The 23508-nt window shown below is 38.4% G+C and overlaps 1 protein-coding gene across 1 annotated transcript; it reads right to left on the bottom strand.

The window, feature by feature from the left end:
• Positions 1–879: 879 nt before the first annotated feature.
• Positions 880–23452, bottom strand: ATOX1 (antioxidant 1 copper chaperone). Its single transcript, XM_074291860.1, has 4 exons — positions 23320–23452; positions 8169–8244; positions 3505–3675; positions 880–1081 (listed from the first exon to the last, which is right to left on the bottom strand). Exons 1-3 carry the CDS (start codon positions 23323–23325, stop codon positions 3551–3553), a joined length of 207 nt encoding a protein of 68 aa, XP_074147961.1. The 5' UTR covers positions 23326–23452; the 3' UTR covers positions 880–1081; positions 3505–3550.
• Between the last annotated feature and the right edge of the window lie 56 nt (positions 23453–23508).

Genomic DNA, 23508 nt, shown 5'->3' on the forward strand with positions numbered 1-23508 from the left:
GCTCCTAAAGATCAGTAGTAGACTGTCACCCAAATGAGCTTGTAAAAAGGTCTAGTTAAGCTCCCTGAATTGGATGGAACCATTAGGTGTGAGGGCATGAAGGAAGAACTATCAGAAGCCTACTTTGCGGGGCCAATTTTAGGGAGTCACTAGCTACTTTCAATGTGACTTTGACCAGCTACTCAAACTAAGGTTTATAAATATTCCGAGCAATGATAAAAATCTAGCTCTCTGCCCCACTGTACATTAGTATTAGATCTTCTCTGTGGTTTTTGATTTCAGAAGTAATCCTATCACTGGGTCTACACAATCAAACCCAAAGCACCACCTGATGACAGCAACTGGGCATACTGTTGGCATATTGCTGAGAAAAATGGGGGTAACTAGATGGCACCGTTATTCAGCACTGACTCTGGAGTCAAAACGGCCTACGTTCAAATCTGGTCTCAGATACTAGATTGTGATGCTTGGAAAGTCAAAATCCCAATAATGCCTCCAAAAAAAAAGAAAGAAAAGAAAAAGAAAAATTATTTGTTTCTAATTGGCTGCTAGATGCAAACAAACAATGGCAAAAATCATCTTTTCTACATTTTCCCCAAAACTCCTTGCTAAAAAATTTCTCTTACTCCCATTGTGGAAGAAGGGGCTGCCTTGATGCAGAGGCCACACTGGTGGGGATTTGAATCCTGGGGTAGAAGAGACATTGATCTTGAATTTTCTCTCCCCTCCCTTATTTCTGTTCCTTGCTCCCTCCCCCAGTCCTCTTCACTCCCACTGTTTATTGAATGACTGCATAGGACTGAGGTGGCAGAGAGACGGAAATCCTATCATTTCTGTCTCTGGGTCAGCCTGTAGGGAACCAAAGATACAGAGAAGAACTTTTCCAGCAAAAATCAGCTCCGTTTTATTAGAGGGTGGCAAAGAAAGAGGGATAGTGAGCCGAAGGGCTCCCCTGGAACACTGTGGGCTCCCAGTCACTGATGCGCTCTTTCCTCTCTTTCCTTTCCACTCCCAGGTCTCCCTTCCTTCCCACATCTGGCCAGAATGGGAATGGATCCTGGGGAGCCTGCCACTCGGGCTCCTGCAAGCAGAGGAAGGAGAGGGAAAGTTAGGCAGGGCAGGGGCTCCCCCTGCTGTGAGCAAGGCAACATTACAGTGATAGCAGAACTGGTTACTTTGCCCCTCCCACCTCCCCCAAAGAGGATTTGCTCTGGATCCCCTCTCACCTGGATTTCTAATACAGGCATTTACTCAACAGTTCAATCAACAAATACTTACTGAGGGGGGATGGGTACAGCACCAGGGAAATAAGAAGGGTAGTGTACAACCCATACCTCCAACGGATAAAATGGTAGAACCCTGGACCAGGAACTGGACATTATATATACCTACTGCATGTAAAACACTGTACAATACTGTATACACCTAAGCTTAGTTCTATAAAACTAAGCAGAACTCTAACCCAGTCTCTTCACCTTATGCTTTTTACAAGCTTATGAGGCAGCTACATGGTACAGTAGATAATGTGCAAGACCCTGAAATCACTAAGACCTGATTTCAAATCTCACCTCAGCCGCTAGCTGTTTGAAGTCATTTAATCTTTCTCTGTGCCTCCTCCTTCTTCTCTATAAAATGAAGATACTATTATCTACCTGCCTTAAGGAGCTGTTATAAGATAAAATCACATACTCTGCAAAGCACTTTGCAAATTTTAAAGTGTTATGTAAATGTTAATGTTAATGATGATGATGATAACGATGGTGATGGTGGAACTGTCCATAACCCATAGGCAATCATTCCACTATCTTCAAAGAGGGTAACATTAAGCAGGAGACAGTCTCCAAGATGGGCTTTTGTCCCTCTTTTCCAAGAAGGATGCTTTGCATGACTTTACATGTATAATCCATATCAAACTGCTTGCCTTTTCAAGGCAAGGGAGCAAAGAAGGGAGAGAAAAAAATTGGAAATCAAAATTTTAATGTTAAAAAAATTTGTAATTGAGAAAAAATGGAAATAGATAAATATTATTTGCCCTAATCCATGCTTCTGTCACTTCACAAGTCCTTTAAGAATTCCCTAAAACTGAGGCCCAAAGACATGAGTTGTTGAAGGATACACAATAAATCTGTGGTGGAACCAGGCTTAGAAGTTAGGTCCCCTTGTGTGTGCAAGAATGTTTGTGGCAGCTCTCTTTGTGGTGGCCAGAAACTGGAAACTGAGTGGATGCCCATCAATTGGAGAATGGCTGAATAAATTGTGGTATATGAATATTATGGAATATTATTGTTCTGTAAGAAATGACCAACAGGATAATTTCATAAAGTCCTGGAGAGAATGACATGAACTGATGCTGAGTGAAATGAGCAGGACCAGGAAATCATTATATACTTCAGCAACAATACTATATGATGATCAATTCTGATGGACGTGGCTCTCTTTAACAATGAGATGAACCAAATCAGTTCCAATAGAGAAAAATGAACTGAACCAGCGACTCCCAGCAAAAGAACTCTGGGAGATGACTATGAATCACTACATAGAATTCCCAATCCCTCTATTTTTGTCTGCCTGCATTTTGGATTTTCTTCACAGGCTAATTATACACTATTTCAAAGTTCGATTCTTTTTGTGCAGCAAAACAACTGTTTGGACATGTATACATATATTGTATTTAATTTCTACTTTAACATATTTAACATGTATTGGTCAACCTGCCATCTTGGCGGGGGGGGGGGAGGGGAGGGGAAGGAGGGGAAAAATTAGAACAAAAGGTTTGGCAATTGTCAATGCTGTAAATTACAATTTATATGGTAAATAAAAACTATTAATTAAAAAAAAAAAAAAAAGTTAGGTCCCTTGACTCCTACGTCACTACTCTCCCCACTATGTGACATCACAATGCTTTCTCTCAGTTGGCTGAAGTTCACTTCTTGACCTTTTCCACCTTCTGCCCGTACTCTTATCTTATTCTTATCCAGGTACACACCCCACCATTTTAGGAGTGATGAGAAAGATGCATGGATTAGGACACATCTAACACATCTTGGGAAAAAAAAAAGAAAAAAGAAAAAAGTGCCCCTGGTAACTACATTTTCTGCTTAGTTGAATGCTAGCACTTGTTGAAGAGAATGGGATAACTACCTATGGATTACAAAGATTTTGAAGTTAGGAGACCAGGGTTAGATCCACCCTCCTCTAGTCACAAGCCTCTTGGCCTAGAAAGAAGTCATTTGTATATCCTGAGCCTCAGTTTTCATCATCTATAAAATGTTGATAAGTAACACGCACCACTCACTTCATTGGACTATTGGGAGGAAAGTATTTTTTAAACTGTGAAGTACCATCTATTGTAAGTGTACAAACCAAAATAAGGGGATGAAAGGGTCAGAAATAGCTCTAGAATTCTTTACTTTTGACAGGGCTTCGGGCAAGTGTTCTTGCCCTTCTGATGGGGAAAGGGGGAATGTGGAAGAATTGTTCCCGAAGCCTCAGGGCTCAACTGACCTGCCCCCTTTGGTTCATCCTGCTGGCTAAAGGATGGAGCTTCCTGCTACTTGGTCCCAAGGAAGGTGGTGGTCTTTCCCGTTTTCTTCAGAGTCTCCAGCAGTGTTTCCACATTATGCTCTGAATCGATGCACACTTTCTTGTTGGGCAGGTCGATGTCAAACTGGACCCCTGCCAAGGGGTGGGAGGGAACAACAATAATCAGAACTCCCATTTCTATAGTGCTGCATAGTTTACAAAGTACACTCTCCTTACAAATACCATATGAGGTCAGTAAGGATAATTTTATAGGTAAGGAAACTGAGGTTCAGAGAAGGAAGTGACTTGCCTGAGGTCATACATATTATACACAAAGTTGGACTGGGAGTCAGGAGATCTGGACACAGGGACTACTCTGATAACTGGCTGTGTTAATGGGAGCAAGTTATTTCTCCTCTTTGGGACTTGCTTTTCTTTTTTTATAAAATGAAGGGGTTAGAAGTGATCATCTCTAATGTCTATTCCAGGTTTAATAGTCCATCATAACTTTAGGATTCTCTAAGAGATGGAGCTCAATCCATTTTCTTCCAATCTGTCTTCTAGTTCAGTGCTCTTATTCCATTTTTCTTGTGAGAATCCCATGAAGGAAGGTTTCCAACTATCTGTCTCTAGCATCTTTTAAGTCAACACTTTGTTCTTCCCTTAAGGTTGACATTCCAGTATTCCTCTTCTCAACATCACTGGCCTATTCTTGTGCTATCCTCCAGACTGAGGGATGCCAACTCTGCCCCTTGGCAACTAGTTGGTACAATGGTTAGAGTATGGAGTTGAAATAAGAAAGATCTAAGTATGAATTTTACTTCAGACCCTTACTATCTATGTGACATGGGCAACACTTAAATGTTCTCCACTTCAGTTTCCTCATCTACAAAATATGACTAAAAATAGCACCAATCTCATACGGTTATTATGAGGATCAAATGAGATAACATATATAAAGCACTTTGCAGACTCTGAAGTACTATGTAAATGTCAGTTATTATTATTTCTCTATTCCTCCCACCTGGTGGATGGGATCTGTTGATTCAACCTTGCTGCCTTAGGTTGCTGATACAAGCGTGTAATTCAATTCAACATGAATTAAAAACTTGCAATAAAAAGCATTATAGGAATCGTTGGGGCAAAAACAAAACTGGTTCTTCCCTCAAGAAGTCTACATTCCCTAAGGTGGAAGGGAGAAGAATACAATATATACACAGAGAAGTAAATTCAAAATATTTCAACACAATTTCAAGAAGTACAGAGATCTTAAAACCAGGACAAATCAGGAAAGGTTACATGTAGGAAGTGGCACTTTAGAAAAGAAAGGGATTCTTAATAGGCAGGGCTGGAGCAGAAATGAATTCCAGATGTAAGGGACCACCTGTACAAAGGCATTTCAGCGAAGATGAAATGTCATATACAAGAATAGTTATTATACTAAATAAACAAATGAGTTAATTAAATTAAATGTATTATATTAAATAAGACTAGAAAAGAAGGTAGGTATAATATTTATAGAGAACTTCAAATGCTAGGTCAAATACTTTGCATTTTATCTTAGAGGTAAAATTATATAGACTATAGAGAGGAGAAGCAAAGACAGATTTAGCAATTATGTGGCTAAAGGGCGATGTGCGTCTGAACAAAGGTAGAGGCTGTATCAGTGGAGAGAAGGGGATGTATGCAAAACATGATGTGGAAATAGGATTAATGAAACTGGCAAAGCATGGGAGAAGTGAGAAGAAAGCGGGAAGAATCAAAAATGATTCTGAGGCCATGAATTTGAGTGACTAGAAGAATAGAAGAAACTTCTTTTGCTTCATGAGAAATAGAGGAAGTTTGGGGATAGGATAGAGGGAAAGAGAATGGGTTCCATTTTGGATATGCTGAGTTTGAAATACTGATTGAATATTCTGGAAATGTCAAACAAGCAGTTGGTAATTAGGAACTACATTTCAAAAGAGAGACTGAAGCAGAATATAGACAGCTGGTAATCTCGTGGGGGCGGAGAGTTGTGTGTATATGTCTGTGTTGAGAAAGAAGGTGATGTAGGTTTAAGAAGAGAAAAATGTTGCATTTGTGGTGAAAACAATATGTACAACTTTCCCTAGGAGTTTTTAGCAGGACATAAACTGCAAAAGAGAAACTATATGGTTGATGTAATCTAAGGCTGGGGTGTTGCAAAGCCTAACTGACAAAAGAACAAGAATACAAGGATCAAATGAGACCAGAAGAAGGATGAGAATGACAGTTGAATAGGAAAACAAAAAGATGTGGAGGAACTGGAGGTCACTGTGAAAATGAACTACAGGTTTAGGAGGCGTGAAGCAAAGGGAGAGACACAAAGATAAGAGCTTATAATTAGAGCAAAGAGGTGTGAAGTGCTAGATCAAGGAAGTTGAAGAGTTATGTCAGAGCAAAGATGTGTGTGTAGCTAAGGTGGAAGGACATCACCCTATATACTGAAGTCCCCAAGCATAAGCACAGGATTTAAGATACTGTGATCCAGGTATGGAAAAGGCTTGAGAATCACCATTACCATGTAGTCAGCTACCAAGGAGTTCTGATATCCCAGCAGTAGAGGAAAAATAAGACAATAATTAGATCCTTTTGGGCAGAGCCTATCCCAAGATGGTGGGGTCAGTATTGCCCACCCCAAAGATACTCTGAATATGATGCAGGTTTCCTGTTCCCAAACCCTGAGTTCCTAGAGGCCAATAACTTCTACATTCTGCCTTCCCTCCCACCAGTTGCACTCCAGATATCTTGATGCTTTGAAGATCAAGATTTGCTACACTTTAACCCTCCCTTTGGAAGTAGGTAGGCTAGAGTTCCTTTCAAGGAAGTGTTCTACTTCCTCTGGCTTCCAGAAGCCAAGATCTCTTATAAAATGTTATTGTTACTCAGTTGGCAAAGGTATTAAAGTAGACTATTTTCTCCCCCGACTTATTTTACAATGAAGAAATGAACCAAACAGGATTAAATGGCTTGCCAATGGTCACACAGCTAATAAGTAACCGAGGCTAGATTTAAACTCGGGAAAATGAATCTTCCTATCTCCAGGCCCAGCATTCTACCTACTATACCACCTAGTTGATCTCTCATAGGATAGAAACCATGATATGCCTGAGAAATTGCTAAGACAGCAACTGTTAACAAAACCAAGACCTTTTCAAGAGACTTCAGAGGAGCATGCAAACTAGAAGGGATGAGATCCAGGCCCCAAGTAAGAAGTTCCTGGTTCAGGGTCAGTCACAGATTCTTATATCTAGAAGACATCATTTGATTTAACACTTTTATTTTGTAAATGAAGAAACTAAGGCCTACAATGAAATAGATTTGCCTAGTAATGCACAGAGCCTGGCTCCTATTGTGAGAGCAGGGTGGGACACTCTCTCCCAGGCAATCTCCTCAGCCCTCAAGAGCTCAGGGGGAAAAAAAAAAAAATCAAACCCAATTAGCTAGCTCCCTTTACCTAACAGGTTCAAGATCTGGGATAATTTGTTTGTAAAGTTCAGGTCTTATATTCTTATCCTTATTTCTAAAATTTCTTTATGAAAAAGAGGAAAAGAAGCTTTTAGAGACTGAGATTTTCAAGCAGCTTTGAATTGCATATAATAAAATACATAGATTATAAAGGAAAACAATTATGTTGAAATAGTTTTATACACATATACACACATTCATAGATCCCAGGTTAAGAATACCTACTCTCCAAGTAACTCAGTCTAGCTTTTCAGAGAGCCTCCATCAGAGGCAGCTGGCTGAGTGAGGGGCTAACTATGAAGATACACTTCAGGCTTTATAATTAGCCTCATGCTTGAATCTGATCAGTCAAGTGTCCTACTCTCTCAGGTGGTTTTCATCTCTGCCTAATGCAGAGTATGCTCCTTGCAGCTGTACTTCTCAAGTGGCAGGGTGAAATCACTAGTATATTTGTAAACATTGGCACATACATATACCATCCTTTTTTTCTCCAAAACTTTTCAAATGCACATTTTACTCTTCTCCTAAAAGTTGACATCCTGAGATTAGAATTCAAGATGCTGGAATCCAGCTGTAACAAAGGGAGGGACAGACTCCTGTCTATAGCTTAAGCCCCTACCCAGACAGCTAGTATCAAAGTTCAAGCCTCTATGAAAATGCTTAGAAAAAAGGAGAGCTCTATTTTTGTGTTTGCTTTCCTAATGCCCAGAATAATGCCTTGCATACAATCATACCTAATAAATGTTTATTGAAATGAAAAATTGCTTAATAAATGATTGTATAACAAATGAATCAGTAAATTATTCAGAATCATCTATTTTCCCTACTAGAGATACAATTTGAAGTATTTGTTACCCTGACAATAGATCTTTGCCTATGATAAAGGCAGCCTGGTGTGATACAAAGGGTAACTAAATGAAGCCTTAGAATTTCTGGATTCTAATCCTTTGCCACTGTCTCATATGACTGGTCAAGTCACCCTTCTCTGTATCTCAAAAGGGCTGGATGAGCTGATATTGGAGCTTTGTATACAAGAAGAAAAGGGACTCGGCTCAAAGCTAAGTAGAAGAGCATAACTTACTTGAAAGTGGTCTCCGCTACTTTTATTCTCCAACCTACCCCCATTCACACTGTCCAGGCTCCTTGGTCCCACTTACCACCTAGCTTGTTGAGGACTCGGGTGACTGCATTAGCACAGCCCTCACAGGTCATGTCCACAGAGAACTCATGTTTCTGAAATCAACAAAGGAGAAAGGTTAACATAAAAAGGCCCCCAGGAGAGGCACTTCTCACCTGATCAGGTAGCATATGGAAGTTAGAGAAAACCCAGCCTCGAAATTTTGTTTTTTATTTAAAACCAGTCAGCTGGCAAGCATTTATTAAGCATCTACTATGTGCCAGTCACTATGTTAAGGACAAAGATACAAAGAAAGGCAAAAGCAGTCTCTGCCTTCTAGAAGCTACTAACCAATGGGGGAAAACCATGTAAAAAACTATGTACAAAGAAGATAGATACAGGATAAATTAGAAAAAATCAATAAAGCATTAAGGGAGATAAGGAAAGATGAGGTGGATTTTGAAAGAAGCCAGGAGATGAAGATGAGAAGGGAAGGTATTCCAGACATGAGAAAGAAACAGTAGATATGTCCAGAGTCAGAAAATGGATTGTATTGTTCAAGAATAGCAAAAAAGAAGAGCACTGGATAGAAGAGTTGATGGGGGATAGCGTAAGGTATAAAACTGGAAAGGGGGCCAGATTGTGAATTGTTCTGAATTCCAAACAGACCATTTTATACCTGATCCTAGAGGTGATAGGGAACTACTAGAGTTTAATGAGTAGGGGTATGACAGTCAGATCTGTGCTTTAAGATAATTTGATAATCAAGTGGAAGATGGATTGAAGTAGGGAGAGAAATGAGAAAGACAGACCCACTAGTGGTCTATTGCAGTAATACAAGTGTGAAGTGATGACCTGCACTAACTAGAGTGGAGAAAGAGGAAAAAGTGGGCATATGATTAGAGATGAAATCAAAGGACTTGGCAAAAAAAATGGATAGGGTATATATGTGTGAAAGAAAGTGAAAAGCTGGGCAGCTAGGTGGCACAGTGGATAGAGCACCAGCCCTGAAGTCAGGAGGACCCGAGTTCAAATCTGGTCTCAGACACTTAAACTGTCCCAGCTGTGTGGATCTAGGCAAGTCACTTAACCCCAATTGCCTCAGGGGAAAAAAAAGAAAATGAAAAGTTGAAAATGATACCCAGACTGTGACTGAATGACTGGAACGATGGGCTCCTGGGGGCAGGGACTATCTTTATCTTTGTCCATATCCCCAGTACTGAGCACTTGTGCATGGCACATCAGAACTTAATAAATGCTTTCTGATTGGTGTCTGACAGTAATAAGGAAGTTCTGAAAGCAGGAAAGGTTTTGAGGGAAATATAATGATTTGGAAGTTTTTCCAAATTGTTTGTCTTTACAACATTGCTATTATTGTATCCATTCTTCTCCTGATTCTGCTTACTTCATTCTGTATCATTTCATACAATTCTTATGTTTCTCTGAAACCAGCCCCTTCATCATTTCTTATGGCACAAAAGTATTCTATCTTTGGCATTTTTTCAGCCATTCCCCAATTGGGGAGTACCTCCTTGGTTTCCAATTCTTCATCACCACAAAAAAAAAAACCCAAAAATTAATGAAATATTAGTGATTTGTATGAAATAATGAATGTGAGAATTTACAGAAACAAGGTATAATTGATAAAAATAAACATAGTAGAGGAAATTATATATACACTGTGCAGATCAGTTTAGCTGAGCCATGCCATGTCAGATGGAGCTCCATTATTTGCCAGGAGATCTCTGACAAAAGCTTCATGATAGTCTAGCTACATCCCTCCTATTTCTAAAACTGATAGCTACCTATTAAAATTATATATGTGACTACAATAATATAAATAAGAAACAAAAAGGGTAAAGATAAATATAATTATAATGACTAATCTTGGCATTAAAGTAATGAGAAAATGCACTGTATATAAATTCTGTATCTATCTATATATGACTAAGAGCTATTACTGAATAGATTAAGTGAACAAAAGCATAATGAAAGTTTTCATAAGGCTGCAAATTATCAAAAGCTATTTCTTCCTTTTGAAGAAGTGAAAGACTATGATTGCATGATATTACATATTTGATCATATGGAATTGTTAACACAACTAGTTTTAACTATTACAAAGACTAGTTTAGATGGTTTCTGATGTCCCTTTCAGCTTCATGTCTTAAATTCTATAATCTCAAGGGAAAGTGAGATTCTTGAATGGAAAAGGTGGGCACTGGGTATTTTTAGAAATGACTAGGATGAAGGAGTAAAAAATTTCATCAAAAATGTTTTAAAAATTCTTGGAAATTCAGTGATCATCAACAAAACAAAAAAGTATAAAACAAGAAGTAAACTCTTAAACAGAATTCTTAGAATTAGCGATTTTCAACCGGAGGCATATATATATCCTCAGAGGGTACAAGAAGCTTTTAAAGAAAGCATGGAGACTATTTGGTAAGCAACTATATTACCTTACAGAATATACCGCAAAAGAAAAAAAAAAAAAACAACAAACAAACCTATGGACTGTGAATCTGCGATGAGGAAACATAGAAAGGGTAGGAAAGGGTGGAAATGTTAAAATGTAGCTAAAAAATTTGAAAGAAACAGTTGAAGGAATAATTCCTTTTTTTTTTTTTTGGCAAGGCAACTGTGACTTGCCCAGGGTCACATAGCTAGGAAATGTTATGTGTCTGAGGCTGGATTTAAACTCAAGTCCTCCTGACTACAGGGCCAATCCTGTGGCATCTAGCTGCCCCAGGAACAATTCCTAATGATGACAACCAAATAAGTGAAATTTTAACATCTTCTTTAATATAAAAGAAACCCTTTTCATGTTGACCTAGAAAAAAAATTGAAAAACCACACAGTTGAAAGATGAATATAAACTGAATTCCAAAGAACCAAAGACTCTGAAATGATTTACAATGAAGTTACAAGACTTTTGACATACCCTTGAAGAAGCTCACCTCAAGAGCACCTTAATGATCACCAAGTGTGCTCATTAAGGTCTGGCTCCCATTTATGGCAACTCATCTCTGTAAATCAAGATTTTTCAGTCCTGTTTTCAGTCAAATCCAATGCAAGAAACAAACTGCTGGCTGAATATGATATTGGGTATCAATTTCAAAAAACAAATAAGCCAAAAAACTATACTAAGAATAAAACTATTTTTTGACAGGAAAGAGGATCAAAAGCTTTAATAATTAATTAGATTCTGTTCCTGATAAATATTTAACTTTATGTTATTAAAAATGTGTACTGAATATAATTTTCTTTATGAAAATTTCATCTATTTTACTTCTTGTTCCATATGTATGGTAAAATCTAGAATTTATTTTCTTTCATAATGAATAGGGACTGTAGGGTAAGCAGGCAGAAAGGCAACATGAATTATTAAGTACTTTATATATGCCACCATTGTACTATGTGCTTAGGATAAAAACACAAGCAGCCATCCCTTCTCTCAAACTTACATTCTAAAGAAAAAAATAATACATAAAGAAGGGATGAAGAGGGGATGAAGAAGGTGGGAAGGAGAAGGTATCCATGAGAGTACAGTGGTAAAATTAAAGTCAAAAGTAAGGCTGAAGGGGAATGAAGGTTTGGGCTTTTTCCCAAAATGAAGGCTCCAGAAGAATTCATAGGAAAAAGGGGACTGGCAGGATAGAGGGATATTCCAGAGTGACAAGAAAGGTGTGAAAGTCAAGATGTATGGGGACTGAAAAAACTGGAGAGCCCTGCCCAAATGAATTATCAAATAATAATCAGTCACCAAGTCACCAAATTACAGTGGTAGTTTTTTTTATTTGTTTCATCTTTACCATAAAATATCATGATTACTTCAATCACTCACAAGTAATTGGATATTTAGGTGGCTTCCTTTTTTTGTTTGGTCTTATGTCTGGATCAGCTATGATTTATACAGATACTTTTTTATTTTTTATGATTTGGGGGAAATCCCAATTTTTTTTTTTTTGTAATATGCAATGAAATCAAAGTGTCCAATGTACAACATGGGGATTTAAAAAACTGTCCAATCTGCAAGAAAAATCACTAAGGCAGAACTCTAAGCTAATAGCACTTTATAAAGGGTGCATGGTCCTTTCTAATGAGGTAGACTCCAGATCTTGCTCATAATCTGAGATGCCCCCTTCCTTCAGAGCTTTAGTTTTATAGTGCTTGATACCCAGATAATATAGGTAGAGCAGGCCAAAAATGGAGAGACTGACTGGTAGATAGATTTGTCCTTGACTCTTCAGGAGGGTCTACAAAAATACAGAATCCCATTTGTAGACAAAAAGGCTAGTGAGCAGACCTTAACAGATCTATCTTGACATTCCAGGAGATCCTACCAAGCCACTTATGAGGCTGTGCTGATGAATGGATGTCAAAATATTTACATGGGTCAATAGGCAAGTAGGACAGACTGAAGTCCAGCAACCAGGCTCACTCATTGGTTATATGTTCATGGTCATCTCCCCTTGTTGGGCAATAAAAGGGACGACAAGGATGACAAAAACAGCTGGGGGACTTTCCATGTAATTGAGTCCCCTGTCACAATGGTTTTTGTCACCAAAGAAAAGAAAAACAAGAATAGAAGTCTTTTAGTTAGCTTTCTATGATTAAGCAAGGGAACTTAAAATCTTCAATTCATAGCAATTAGGCCTGCTATCAGAATTTATAATCACCACCTTTATGGAGTCATATAAAATTGATTAATACTTATTGGAATAAAATAGGGGTCCAATAAATCATCTATTACTTATAGGTAATAATGTGTTTCTTATTATTAATTGTACTAATGCTCTCCAAAATGTCTGAAGCAATTGATAAGTGACACTATTAATAGAATAAAAATACTATTTTATCTTGAAGAACTTCCTAAGGCTTTCCCACTATGGGGTAGGCATCTTGTCCTGAATTCAGCAGATGAATACTATCTGTTCCATTGAACTCAGGACTAGTCCTCCAGATTGATAGAAAACAGGGGAGAGGAAGTAAAGAACTATTGTCTGATTAGAAAAGTTCCTTCAGAGTGTCTGCCAAGGGGCCTAATTCACCAATCAATCAACAAGATACTAAACACCTATCATGTACCATTGTACACTGAGGACACAAATACAAAGAATGAAACAATCCCAATTCTCCAGTGGAAGAAAATAATGGAAAAAACAACTAATATATATAAAATGTATGTAGTACAAATATAAAGCTAATAAATACACACCTATAACTAGTGGTTAAATACAAGGTAGTTTGGAATGGAGGACACTATTGGTTGGAAATGGAGGTAAGTGAGCTGTATCTTAAAATGGAAAAGAGGGCCTCTGGAAAGTAGAAGGAGGGAACACATTTCCAGGAAGGTTCCAGGATCAGAGCAAAGGCATGTATAAAAGAGATAAGAGTGTTATGAATGAGAAATAGAGAGGACAGTTTTGGCTGGGTTGAGTAAGTGAGAGAGGAGTAATGTCTAATAAAGCTGGAAAGTCAGGGTGGACTTTACCTAAAAAATTAAACATAAGAGTTTATATGTTATCTTACAAGCAATAGGAAGCTACTGAAATTGGTTAAGTAAGGGAGTCACATGGTCAAATTTCCAATCTAGGATAATTACTCTGGTAGGAGTGTGTAGGATGGAATGGAGAGACTTGAGGCAGAAAGACTAATTAAGAGCCTATTATAATAATCAAGGTGAGAATTTATAAAGATTTAAACTAAAGTGGAAGTGGTAGCTGTGTTAGATAGAGGAAAAAAAGAGGTTAGATATGATAGATGTTATAAAGATAGAAATGGAAAGATTTGTCAACTGATTGAGTATTGTGGAATGAGGGACAGAGAGGAAGTAAGAATAATGCTAAGGGAAAATAACAACAAACAAGGACAATTTGGAAGAAGGGAGGACTTAAAATAAGAATTCCTAAGTTGATGTCCTGGAACTTATTTATTTTTAAATTCTGGTAACTATTTTAAACTGGTTTATTTTGTAATTCTATGCATTCAAAAACATACTGTGAAGGAGTATATAAGTTTTTTTTTTGTTTTTTTTTTGTTTTTTTTTTTAAATCAAACTACCAAAGGAGTTTGTGACACAAAAAGTGAAGAACTTCCAATATAGGAGGAAAGATCATCCATTCAGTTTTAGACATAATGAGCCTGAGATATTTATGGTACATATTTTTTGAAATATCTAATAGGCAGCTGGTAAACTAGGGCTTAAACTTCAGAGAGAGACTAGGATATGATAAATAAACCTGAGAGGCATCTATATTAAGATAATAGTTAAATCCATGATTAGGGTCCCAAGAGAACAAATATAGAAGGAGAAAAAAAGAGAGTACAGATTAGAATTTTGGGAAAAATCTCAATTTACAGGATATGATAAACCAACAAAGAAAACTGAAGTCAGTCAGATAGGAAATTCACCAGAAGAGAGAAGTTAGGAAAAGTCGGAGAACAAAGAGTATCTAGGAAAGAGAAAGTTGGCCAACAGTATCAAATTCAGTAGATCAGTTGAAAAGGTTTAGGATGGAAAAAGGACTACCAGATGTAGGAATTAAGGGTTTACAGGTAATTCTAGAGAGAGCAATATCAGTTGAATGATGATGTCAAAAGCCAAATTTCAAAGGGATGAAGAGTAAGTGAAAGGAGAGGAAGTAAAGGTAATATATACAGGCAAATTTTCCCACTATCTGTCCTTTTTCTGGACCAAGGTGAGAGCTAATCTACCTATTGGTTTATAAATCATAAATAGCTGGTCAAGTAGAGACTACATAAGACAGAGAGACATACTTTGTTTCATTGTGCTTCACAGATTTTTTTTTTTAAACAAATTAAAGGTTTGTGACAACCCTGCATCAATGTGGCAACCAATCTACTGGTGCCATTTTTCCAATAGTATGTCCTCACATTGTGTCTATGTCACATTTAGATAATTCTTGTAATATCTCAAACTTTTTCATTATTAAATATGTTATGGTGATCTGTTGTTACTATTGTAATTGTTTTGGGAAGCTATGAACTGTGCCCATATAAGACAGTGAACTTAACAGATAAATGTAGTATGCGTTCTGACTGGTCCATTGAATAGTTCGATTATCTCTCCTTCATCTCAGGTCTTCCTATTCTCTGAGACACAACAATTAATGAAATGAACTCAATCAATAACCCTACAATAGCCTCTGAGTGTTCATGTGAACAACTCTATGAGTGAAGCAAACTTATCTTAAGAAACTGCCACAATTCCCACATTCCATGTGCTAATGGTAAGTGAAATCATCTTTGTAAAAGTTTTTGTACATTTTTTTTGTGCTTCTACCACAGAGTAGAATCCCCCACCTGCTATGGTGAGCATGCCAGGGTTAGCAGACAATTTTAGGGCACCCTTTCCTTATGACAGGAAGTCATTATAAAGACTGCTCAGATACCCAAGGGGCTATTGAATCCCTTCAGTCCAGTGAGATGATCCTATGACCTAATCTGCTCAATTGTAGGATTGTGACTATAGATCCCAGGATATCTGCATCTCCTTGCTTCATTACTTACCTGTTACCACAAGACTCTGAGGTAGGTAAAAATGGTAAAATGGTATGGATAATATCTTTTGATTGCGAATAAATTGGAATTAATTGAGGCAGAGTTGTGCAAAGTCTTCAGTCTCACTATCTCTTCCAGAGTCATCAAAATCCAGTGACAAGACAAAAGGCAAGAAGATTGATGATAGCTCAGGATGCAGTGGAAGACCTTGGCATCTTTGATGTCTGATCAAACTCCAAGAACTCCAAAGCATCTACTTCAGTCACTTTCATGGCCTTTGGGACAAATTGTTTTTATTCACTCATTATACTGGGAGATGTCTTTACATGCTTAGAATAGATAACGCCACCCCCCCCAATTCACTGATGAGTTGAGGCCCATTGGTTGCCCTTAACCTGGTTTAGCTATCTGCCAAAATACTTTACCAAGATGTGGCTGCTATGCATGCTATAATTTCTTTTCTTTTCTTTTCTTTTCTTTTTTTTTTTTTTTTGGTGAGGCAATTAGGGTTAAGTGACTTGCCCAAGGTCACATAGCTAGGAAGTATTAAATGTCTGAGGCCAGATTTGGACTCAGGTCCTCCTGATGTCAGGGCTGGTGCTCTACCCTCGGCACCATCTAGCTGCCCCCATGCTATAGTTTCATGGGAGTCACAAGTGATAATGGGGTAAGTGGTGGAAGCTCTGAAAAGGGCAGGCAGCCCTCACACCAGAGATACTAATTTTCCCTGAACATTTATACACCCCACAACCACCCCCAATCTTCAACAATTACCATCCTGATCAATAGTAATCATCAACAGGGAGGCAAGACCCTTTATCAGGAAAAAGATTATTCCACTCTTTCTAACTAAAGACCTAAGCTATTTTTTTTGCCAAAGAAAAAGGGGCCAACCCTAGCAACAAAATATTTGCTTATTCTAATTCATTCATTCAACAAAATTTTATTTGATATCTACTACATATGCTGGTGATTTAAAGATAAACCTTTATGTCCTAAAAGAGTTTATAAAAAATATAGCCTGCCAATCATTCTGGAGAGCAATTTGGAACTATGCCCAAAGAGCTATCAAACTGTGCAAACCCTTTGACTCAGCAATGCCTGTACTAGGCCTATAACTGGAGATTATAAAAAAGAGAAAAGGACCCACATGTCCAAAAATGTTTGTAGTAGCTCTTTTTGTAGTGGCAAAGAACTGGAAACTGAGTGGATGTCCATCAGTTGGAAAATGGCTAAATAATTTATGGCATATAAATGTTATAGAATATTATTGTTCTATTAAAAATGATCAGCAGGATTTCAGAAAGGCCTGGAGAGACTTACATGAACTGTTGCTAAATGGAGTAGAACTAATAGATCATTGTATACACCAATAACATGTAATCAATTCTAATGGATGTGGCTCTTTTCAACAATGAGGTGATTCAGGCCAATTCCAATAGACCTGTGATGGAGAAAGGCACCTGCAGCCAGAAAGAAGACTATGGATCACAACATGTTTTTTTTTTGTTTTGTTTTGTTTTACCTTTTTTGTTGTTGTTTGCTTGCTTTTTGTGGGTTTTTTTCCCTCATTTTTTTTCTTTTTTTGATCTGATTTTTCTTGTGCAGCATGATAAATGTAGAAATATGTATAGAAGAATTTTACATATTGGATTACTTGCTGTATATGGGAGGGAGTGGAAAAAGGGAGGGAGAAAAATTTGAAATGCAAGGTTTTGCAAGGGTGAACAAACGTTGAAAACTATCATTATATGTATTTTGAAAATGAAAAGCTATTATTCACTTAAAAACAAAAAAGTTATCAAAAATATAATCAGAAGGATAAAAAGATTAAAAACATGTATGCAGATTAAAAAAAAGACTGTTATGAGAATGTAAAGGGTAGAGGGAACTCAAAAAAGATATCAATCAGCATTTATTAAGCATCTACTATGTGTCAAACTCTGGGTTAAATGCTGGGACTACAAAGACAAAAGTGAAACAAATACTACTCTTGAAAAACTCACCATCTAGTTGAGTATATGTGTGAGTATGCATGTGTGAGTGAGTGAGTGAGTGTGTGTGTGTGTGTGTGTGTGTGTGTGTGCACGCGCGCACGCGCACAAAGGCTTCATGTATAGTAAAAGCACTTGAGCTGAACTATGAAGGAAATTAGGGATACTGAGAGGAAGAAGTGAAGGAGTGATTTCAGCCATGAGTGATAGCCCAGAGATGGAAGAGGAAGGAAAAGGAATAAGGTTTTATATGCTATCTACTCTATGCCAAGCATTGTACTATGCATTTTACAAATATTATCTCATTTGATCCTCACAATAACCTGGGGGAATAGGTGCTGTCATTCCCATTGTAGAGATGAAGAAACTGATGCACAGAGGTTGTGACTTTCCCAAGGTCACACAATAAAATTTGGTGTACATTGTAAAAGGCTTTAAATATTAAGCTGGGGAGTTTGGCAAAATTCTTACATATAAATCCTTATATACAAATATATTAAATTTGCAAATCATTTCAGCTTCTCTCAATCACATTCATTCCTTCCTTTCACTCATCTCACAAGTGGAATTAGTCATTGAGTCTTGTTGATTTTCTCTCTCTAATTTCTTTTCTTCAACTCATATACCTAACATCTAGTCCAGTTTTTCATTATGATCACCCAGACTATTTCATCAGCCTTCTAACTGGAGTTCTTATCAGCTAGTTAGGTGACACAATGAAGTTAAGAAGACTTGACTTCCAGAGTTCAAATCTGGTTTTAGACACTTAAAAGATGTGTAACTCTGGGCAAGTCACTGTTTGCCTCAGTTTCCTCATTCTATAAATGAGCTGGAGATGAAAATGATAAGTCACGCCAATATATTTGAAAAGAAAACCTGAAATGAGGTCATGAAGAGTTGGACATGACTAAAAAATGACTCAACAACAAAATTGGTCTCCCTGTGTCTAGTCTCTTCTCACTTTAGTAAATCTTTTACACACATAGACACAAGTAATTTTCCTAAAGCATAGGTCTAATCATGTTACTTTCCTCTAAATAAACTGAAGTTTTTTTTTCCCCCTAAGATAAAATATAAACTCCTTTGGCATTAAAACTCTTTATGATCCAATTCTTTCCTATGTCTCTAGTTTCCCTACCTGCCATTCCCCCATGCTTTATATGACCTATTGTTCTCCATACTCATCTCCACCTTGATGTTCACACCACCTTTTATCTCTGTGGCCTTGTCCTGGCTGGTGGACCCCAGACCTGGAATGCTCTCCTTCATGGATTCCTTCAAGATTCAGCTCAAAGTGTTACATTCTATAGGAAGCCTTTCAAAATTTCTTTAACTGCCAAAACCTTTCTATCAAAAGTTATCTTGTGTCTGCTTTGTATATGCTGTTTCTCTTAGTAGCATGTAAACTCCTTGAGGACAGATTTTTATTTTTTCTGTATCACCAGCATTCAGGATAATATTTGCCACATAGTAGGCTATTAATGCATGTTTCTTGATTGATTTTAATAAATCACAACATACAGTAAATGCTTGAAAATATTTGCTGAATGAATATATTTATCTTTGATCTTGATATAGATCAGTGATTATAAATGTATGATATGAGGAAGGAACTCTGGAGATCCTAAGACTCTTTCAGGATGTCTTAAAGGTTAAACCTATTTTCATAAGAATATTAAAATGTTTTAATTTCCAATATGGTAAACCTCCTGGGGATCTTCAATTTTTTTTTAATTACAGCTTTTAATTTTCAAAATATATACATGAATAATTTTTGACATTTACTCCTACAAAACCCTGTGTTCTAATTTTTTCTCTCCCTTCCCCTCCATGCCCTCCCCAGTTTTTAAGAGTGTAAAAATATCCTAAGACCAAAAAAAAAAAATTGAGAACCACTAGTCTACATCAGAAATGTTACACAGCCATGTGTGACCCATAATACTATGGGTCCTAGTATGAGTTCCTAGTAGAACCTGAACGATATTAAAATGTAATTGGGAAATATTTAATAAAATAATAAAAATACAATCAAATATAAAATAACATTAATACATAGTTCTCTAAGTCAATATGCTCTCACAAGGATGCTTATATATATTTTTGTGGTCCTGTTTTTATTTGAGCTTAACATTCTTGATCTACATAATACTCCTAAAAACCAGTCTTTTCTCTCTTCAAAATTTCAGAAAAATTAAAAATTTTTTTATTAAAGCTTTCTATCTTCAAAACATATTTATAGATAAATTTTAACATTCCCCCTTGCAAAACCTTGTATTCCCTTCTCCCCACTCCTTCCCCTAGATGGAAAGTAATACAATATATGTTAAACATTTCAGAAAATATTTAATGAATACTCATTATAGTTATTGTCTAGAACTTGCCCCTAGGTCTTCTTTCTTTAGGAAGGCATTGGAATGAGAGCTGTATATCAATTATAAGATTTCAGTTTACATAGAATCTTAGAATTGGAAAAGTCTTTCTTAAATATTACATTTGGATGTTCTATTAAGTAGAAAATTTATGTTCAAGTGAAAGTCCACTCACACTATAATCTACTTTTCATAGAAATCATAAGAAAGCAGACTCAATATAAAGAATAGCTAACAACCTGATGGAGCCCTACTATAAATGAGTTTGTTTCCATATGGAGTGAGCCCCCACTAGTGGGAAACTTAAAACATAAGCAAAGGGATCCCTTTTCAGGGAGGCTGTAGTTGGAAGATATTAGATGATCTTTAATATTCCTTCCAATCTGGGGATTTTATGTTCTCTGGGGAGGAGAAGGGAGGAGACAGAACCATTCCAAACCCATACCCTGCTTATTCTAGGGATGAGGGTTATCTTGTGTTCAGCATCATCACGACAAGGTCATGAGGTTCAAGAGAATAATAAACACAGCTAACATTAATACAGTGTTTACTATATGCCAGGCACTGTGTTTATGCACTTTACAATGATCATCTTCAACATGTTATCCAGTATTTATATAGCATTTAACTATATGTCAGCCATGGTGCTAAGAGCTTAACAGGTAATATCTAGTTATGAAAAAGTAGATAATAGCTAACATTTATATAGTAATTATTATATGCCAGGCATCGTGCTAAGTGCTTTACAATTATTATTTTAGTAATAATTATAAAAACCTAACATTTATATATCTCTTATCATTGTGCCACTGTTAAGTACTTAACAATTATCTTCTTAATAATAATAGCTAACATTTTTCCCCTTGAGGCTGGGGTTAAGTGACTTGCCCAGGGTCACACAGCTGGGAAGTGTTAAGTGTCTGAGATCAAATTTGAACTCGGGTCCTCCTGAATTCAAGGTTGGTGCTCTATCCACTGCGCCACCTAGCTGCCCCTAATAGCTAACATTTATATAGAACTTACTATTTGCTAGGTACTGTGCTTATTGCTTTACAATTATTATCTCATTTGATCCTCACACAATTACCCTGAGAGATGTGTATTATCCCCAATATATTTTATATATTGGGAAACTGAGGCAAACAGAAGTTAATTGACTTGCCCAGGATTATACAACCAGTAAGTATTTGAGGCCATTTTTGAAGTCAGATCTTCCTGGCTCCCAGCCTAGTGTTCTGTCCACTGCCATCTAACTGCCTATTTTGCAAACTTTAAGCTACTTAAGGATATCATATATACTTTAATCATATTAGCTATGACTCCTATTATTGATCAAGAATGCTTTCTTCTAGCCTGACATATACCTTTCCCCATCCCCTTCCCTCTTTAGTGGAATTGTACACAGGCAAAAACTACAAGGACAGGAAGAGCAACGAACAAGGAGTCAGGTGATTGTTGTCCTAAATCCCGGTTCTGTCACTGATTCACTAGAAAAATCACTTCCTTTCTCTGGGCTTCAGTTTCCTCCTCTGCAAAGTGAAAAGTTGGGTGAAATGATCTCCCAAGTCATACTCCAATATTTCTTTTGTCTAATAGAATGCATCTTTCACATAAGGGCAGCTAGCATTTAAACAGCGCTTTAAGTTTACAAAATGCTTTATCTATATAAACTTATTTGGTAAATGACACATAGCAATTCTTTTAGAAATATGAAGACTAATCATGCCTACCCCTCACAGTCCCAGTTTCCTTAAAACTTCAGTTCTTTCAAAATATCTTACCCAATACAATTTTGAGTTTCTTCGCCATCCTGGCCCTACTTAAGAAGGCTGTCCAGAAGTTAATCCAATATACACCAAGACCAAAAGCCACTGCCTACGGAAGGCAGGACCGGGAAGAGAAAGGTTCTTCCTTGTGGCCAATACATCACTGGGTGGATCTCTGCCTGTCCCAGGGAGATGAACACCACTGGGAACAGAAATATAATGCTGCCTGCTTTCTTTGATTCTGGGGGGCCTAATCCAGGTGAGGAGGAAATGGTTCTCCTTTCACCAAGCTTCTGAAAATAGGAGAGCGGATGGGGCCGGCTATTCAGCCAGAGAGAGCTCCGCCTCTTTTGTTTGTGTTTTCTCCCACAAACCCTACTTAAATAGCTCGGATTCAAGAGATAAACACCTGGGTAGACAAAGGTCTTCTTGGAGTACTTCCAAATTGCTCAGTAAGTCTCCAAAGACCGGCTGCTAGGATACAGAAGTCTGAGGAACATCACCTGACACAGATTACCTACCGTGGGCACAATACTGTCTCTGGCACTTTCCTGAGGAACCAGATATAAAATAATGATGAGAACTAATCATTTTCTCCTCTCGGTGAGATGTGCGCTGCAAATATTATTTTGGGTAAAACTTATTTCGCTGAGGAAATGAGTTTTTGGGGCCAGATCTGTTGTTCTAGCCCAACCTCCGCCACTAGGCAACATAAATTGATGTTCATTTACCACCCACCTTTCTGAGCCTTATTTTCCTCGTTTAGTTCAAATGTATTGAAAAGTTAAAACTCTATATAGATGCAGCGTTATTAGCTCCGTTTCTACTCTAGGAAAGCTTTCCAGAGCCCTAAGTGGCAGAAGAGCGGTATGAGGAACCCTCTGGGTAGAGCAGGGGCCTAACCTTCTCAAGAAGAGAAACAGGCCAGAGATAATACCGATTTCATGTCCCAGCCAAGCCCCCGCGTTCGTCTACATCAAACCAAGGGACGTTTCTAAAAGCAAGTGTCCCAGGGCCCGGGTGCGCAGAAGCACTGGAGAAGTGCTGGCCGCCGCGTCCCGAGCCCCTCCGTCCCGTTCCTTTTGTAACCTCTGCGTATTTTCTGAAGAGTTTCTGGACCAGGGTTCAGGGACCCCAGCTGGTTAGAAGCTATGGACCGCACCAGAGCGCCAGGGTTTGAGAGTCCTGGATTGGAAGAGCTCGGAGGGGCCAGAGGCTAGGCGGGAATTACGGGGCTCCCCGGAGTTTTCCCATCCGTGGCCTGGGTGTGGCGGGGCTACAGGACGTAGGAAGCTCGGGAAGAAAAGCCGAGCCCTTTCCCGTGCCCCGCTCTCGCAGCCCTCGGAACCCTTGGGCGGTAGGGAAGCTGGCAGCGCCAGGATCGCTTGCGGAGGAGGGCCGAGCTGAGGTTGGGTACGGGCAGGCGGCGAGGTATGAGACGGACCCGCTGAGCCCGTTTTCATTGCCAGCGGCCGCAGAGGCTCCCTCGGACCGAGGAGGCCCCGGACAAAGAAAAGCTGCACGGAAAAGCACGACTCACCGGCATGACGGCGGAGGCTGCGGCTGCGGGAAGCGGCAGGCTACGGGGCTGCAGGCTGAAGGCTCCTTAAGCTGGTACTGCAGACTCGGGGACGCTTCCGGATGCCCTGCCACGCGGGCCTCTAGCCCCGCCCCCGCCCGGGGCTGGGCCGCCGCGGCCTTCCCCGGTGCAGGGCGCGGGGAGGGGCTG

The sequence above is a fragment of the Sminthopsis crassicaudata genome, chromosome 2, assembly GCF_048593235.1.
Source record: "Sminthopsis crassicaudata isolate SCR6 chromosome 2, ASM4859323v1, whole genome shotgun sequence".
NCBI classification, from domain to species: Eukaryota; Metazoa; Chordata; class Mammalia; order Dasyuromorphia; family Dasyuridae; genus Sminthopsis; species Sminthopsis crassicaudata.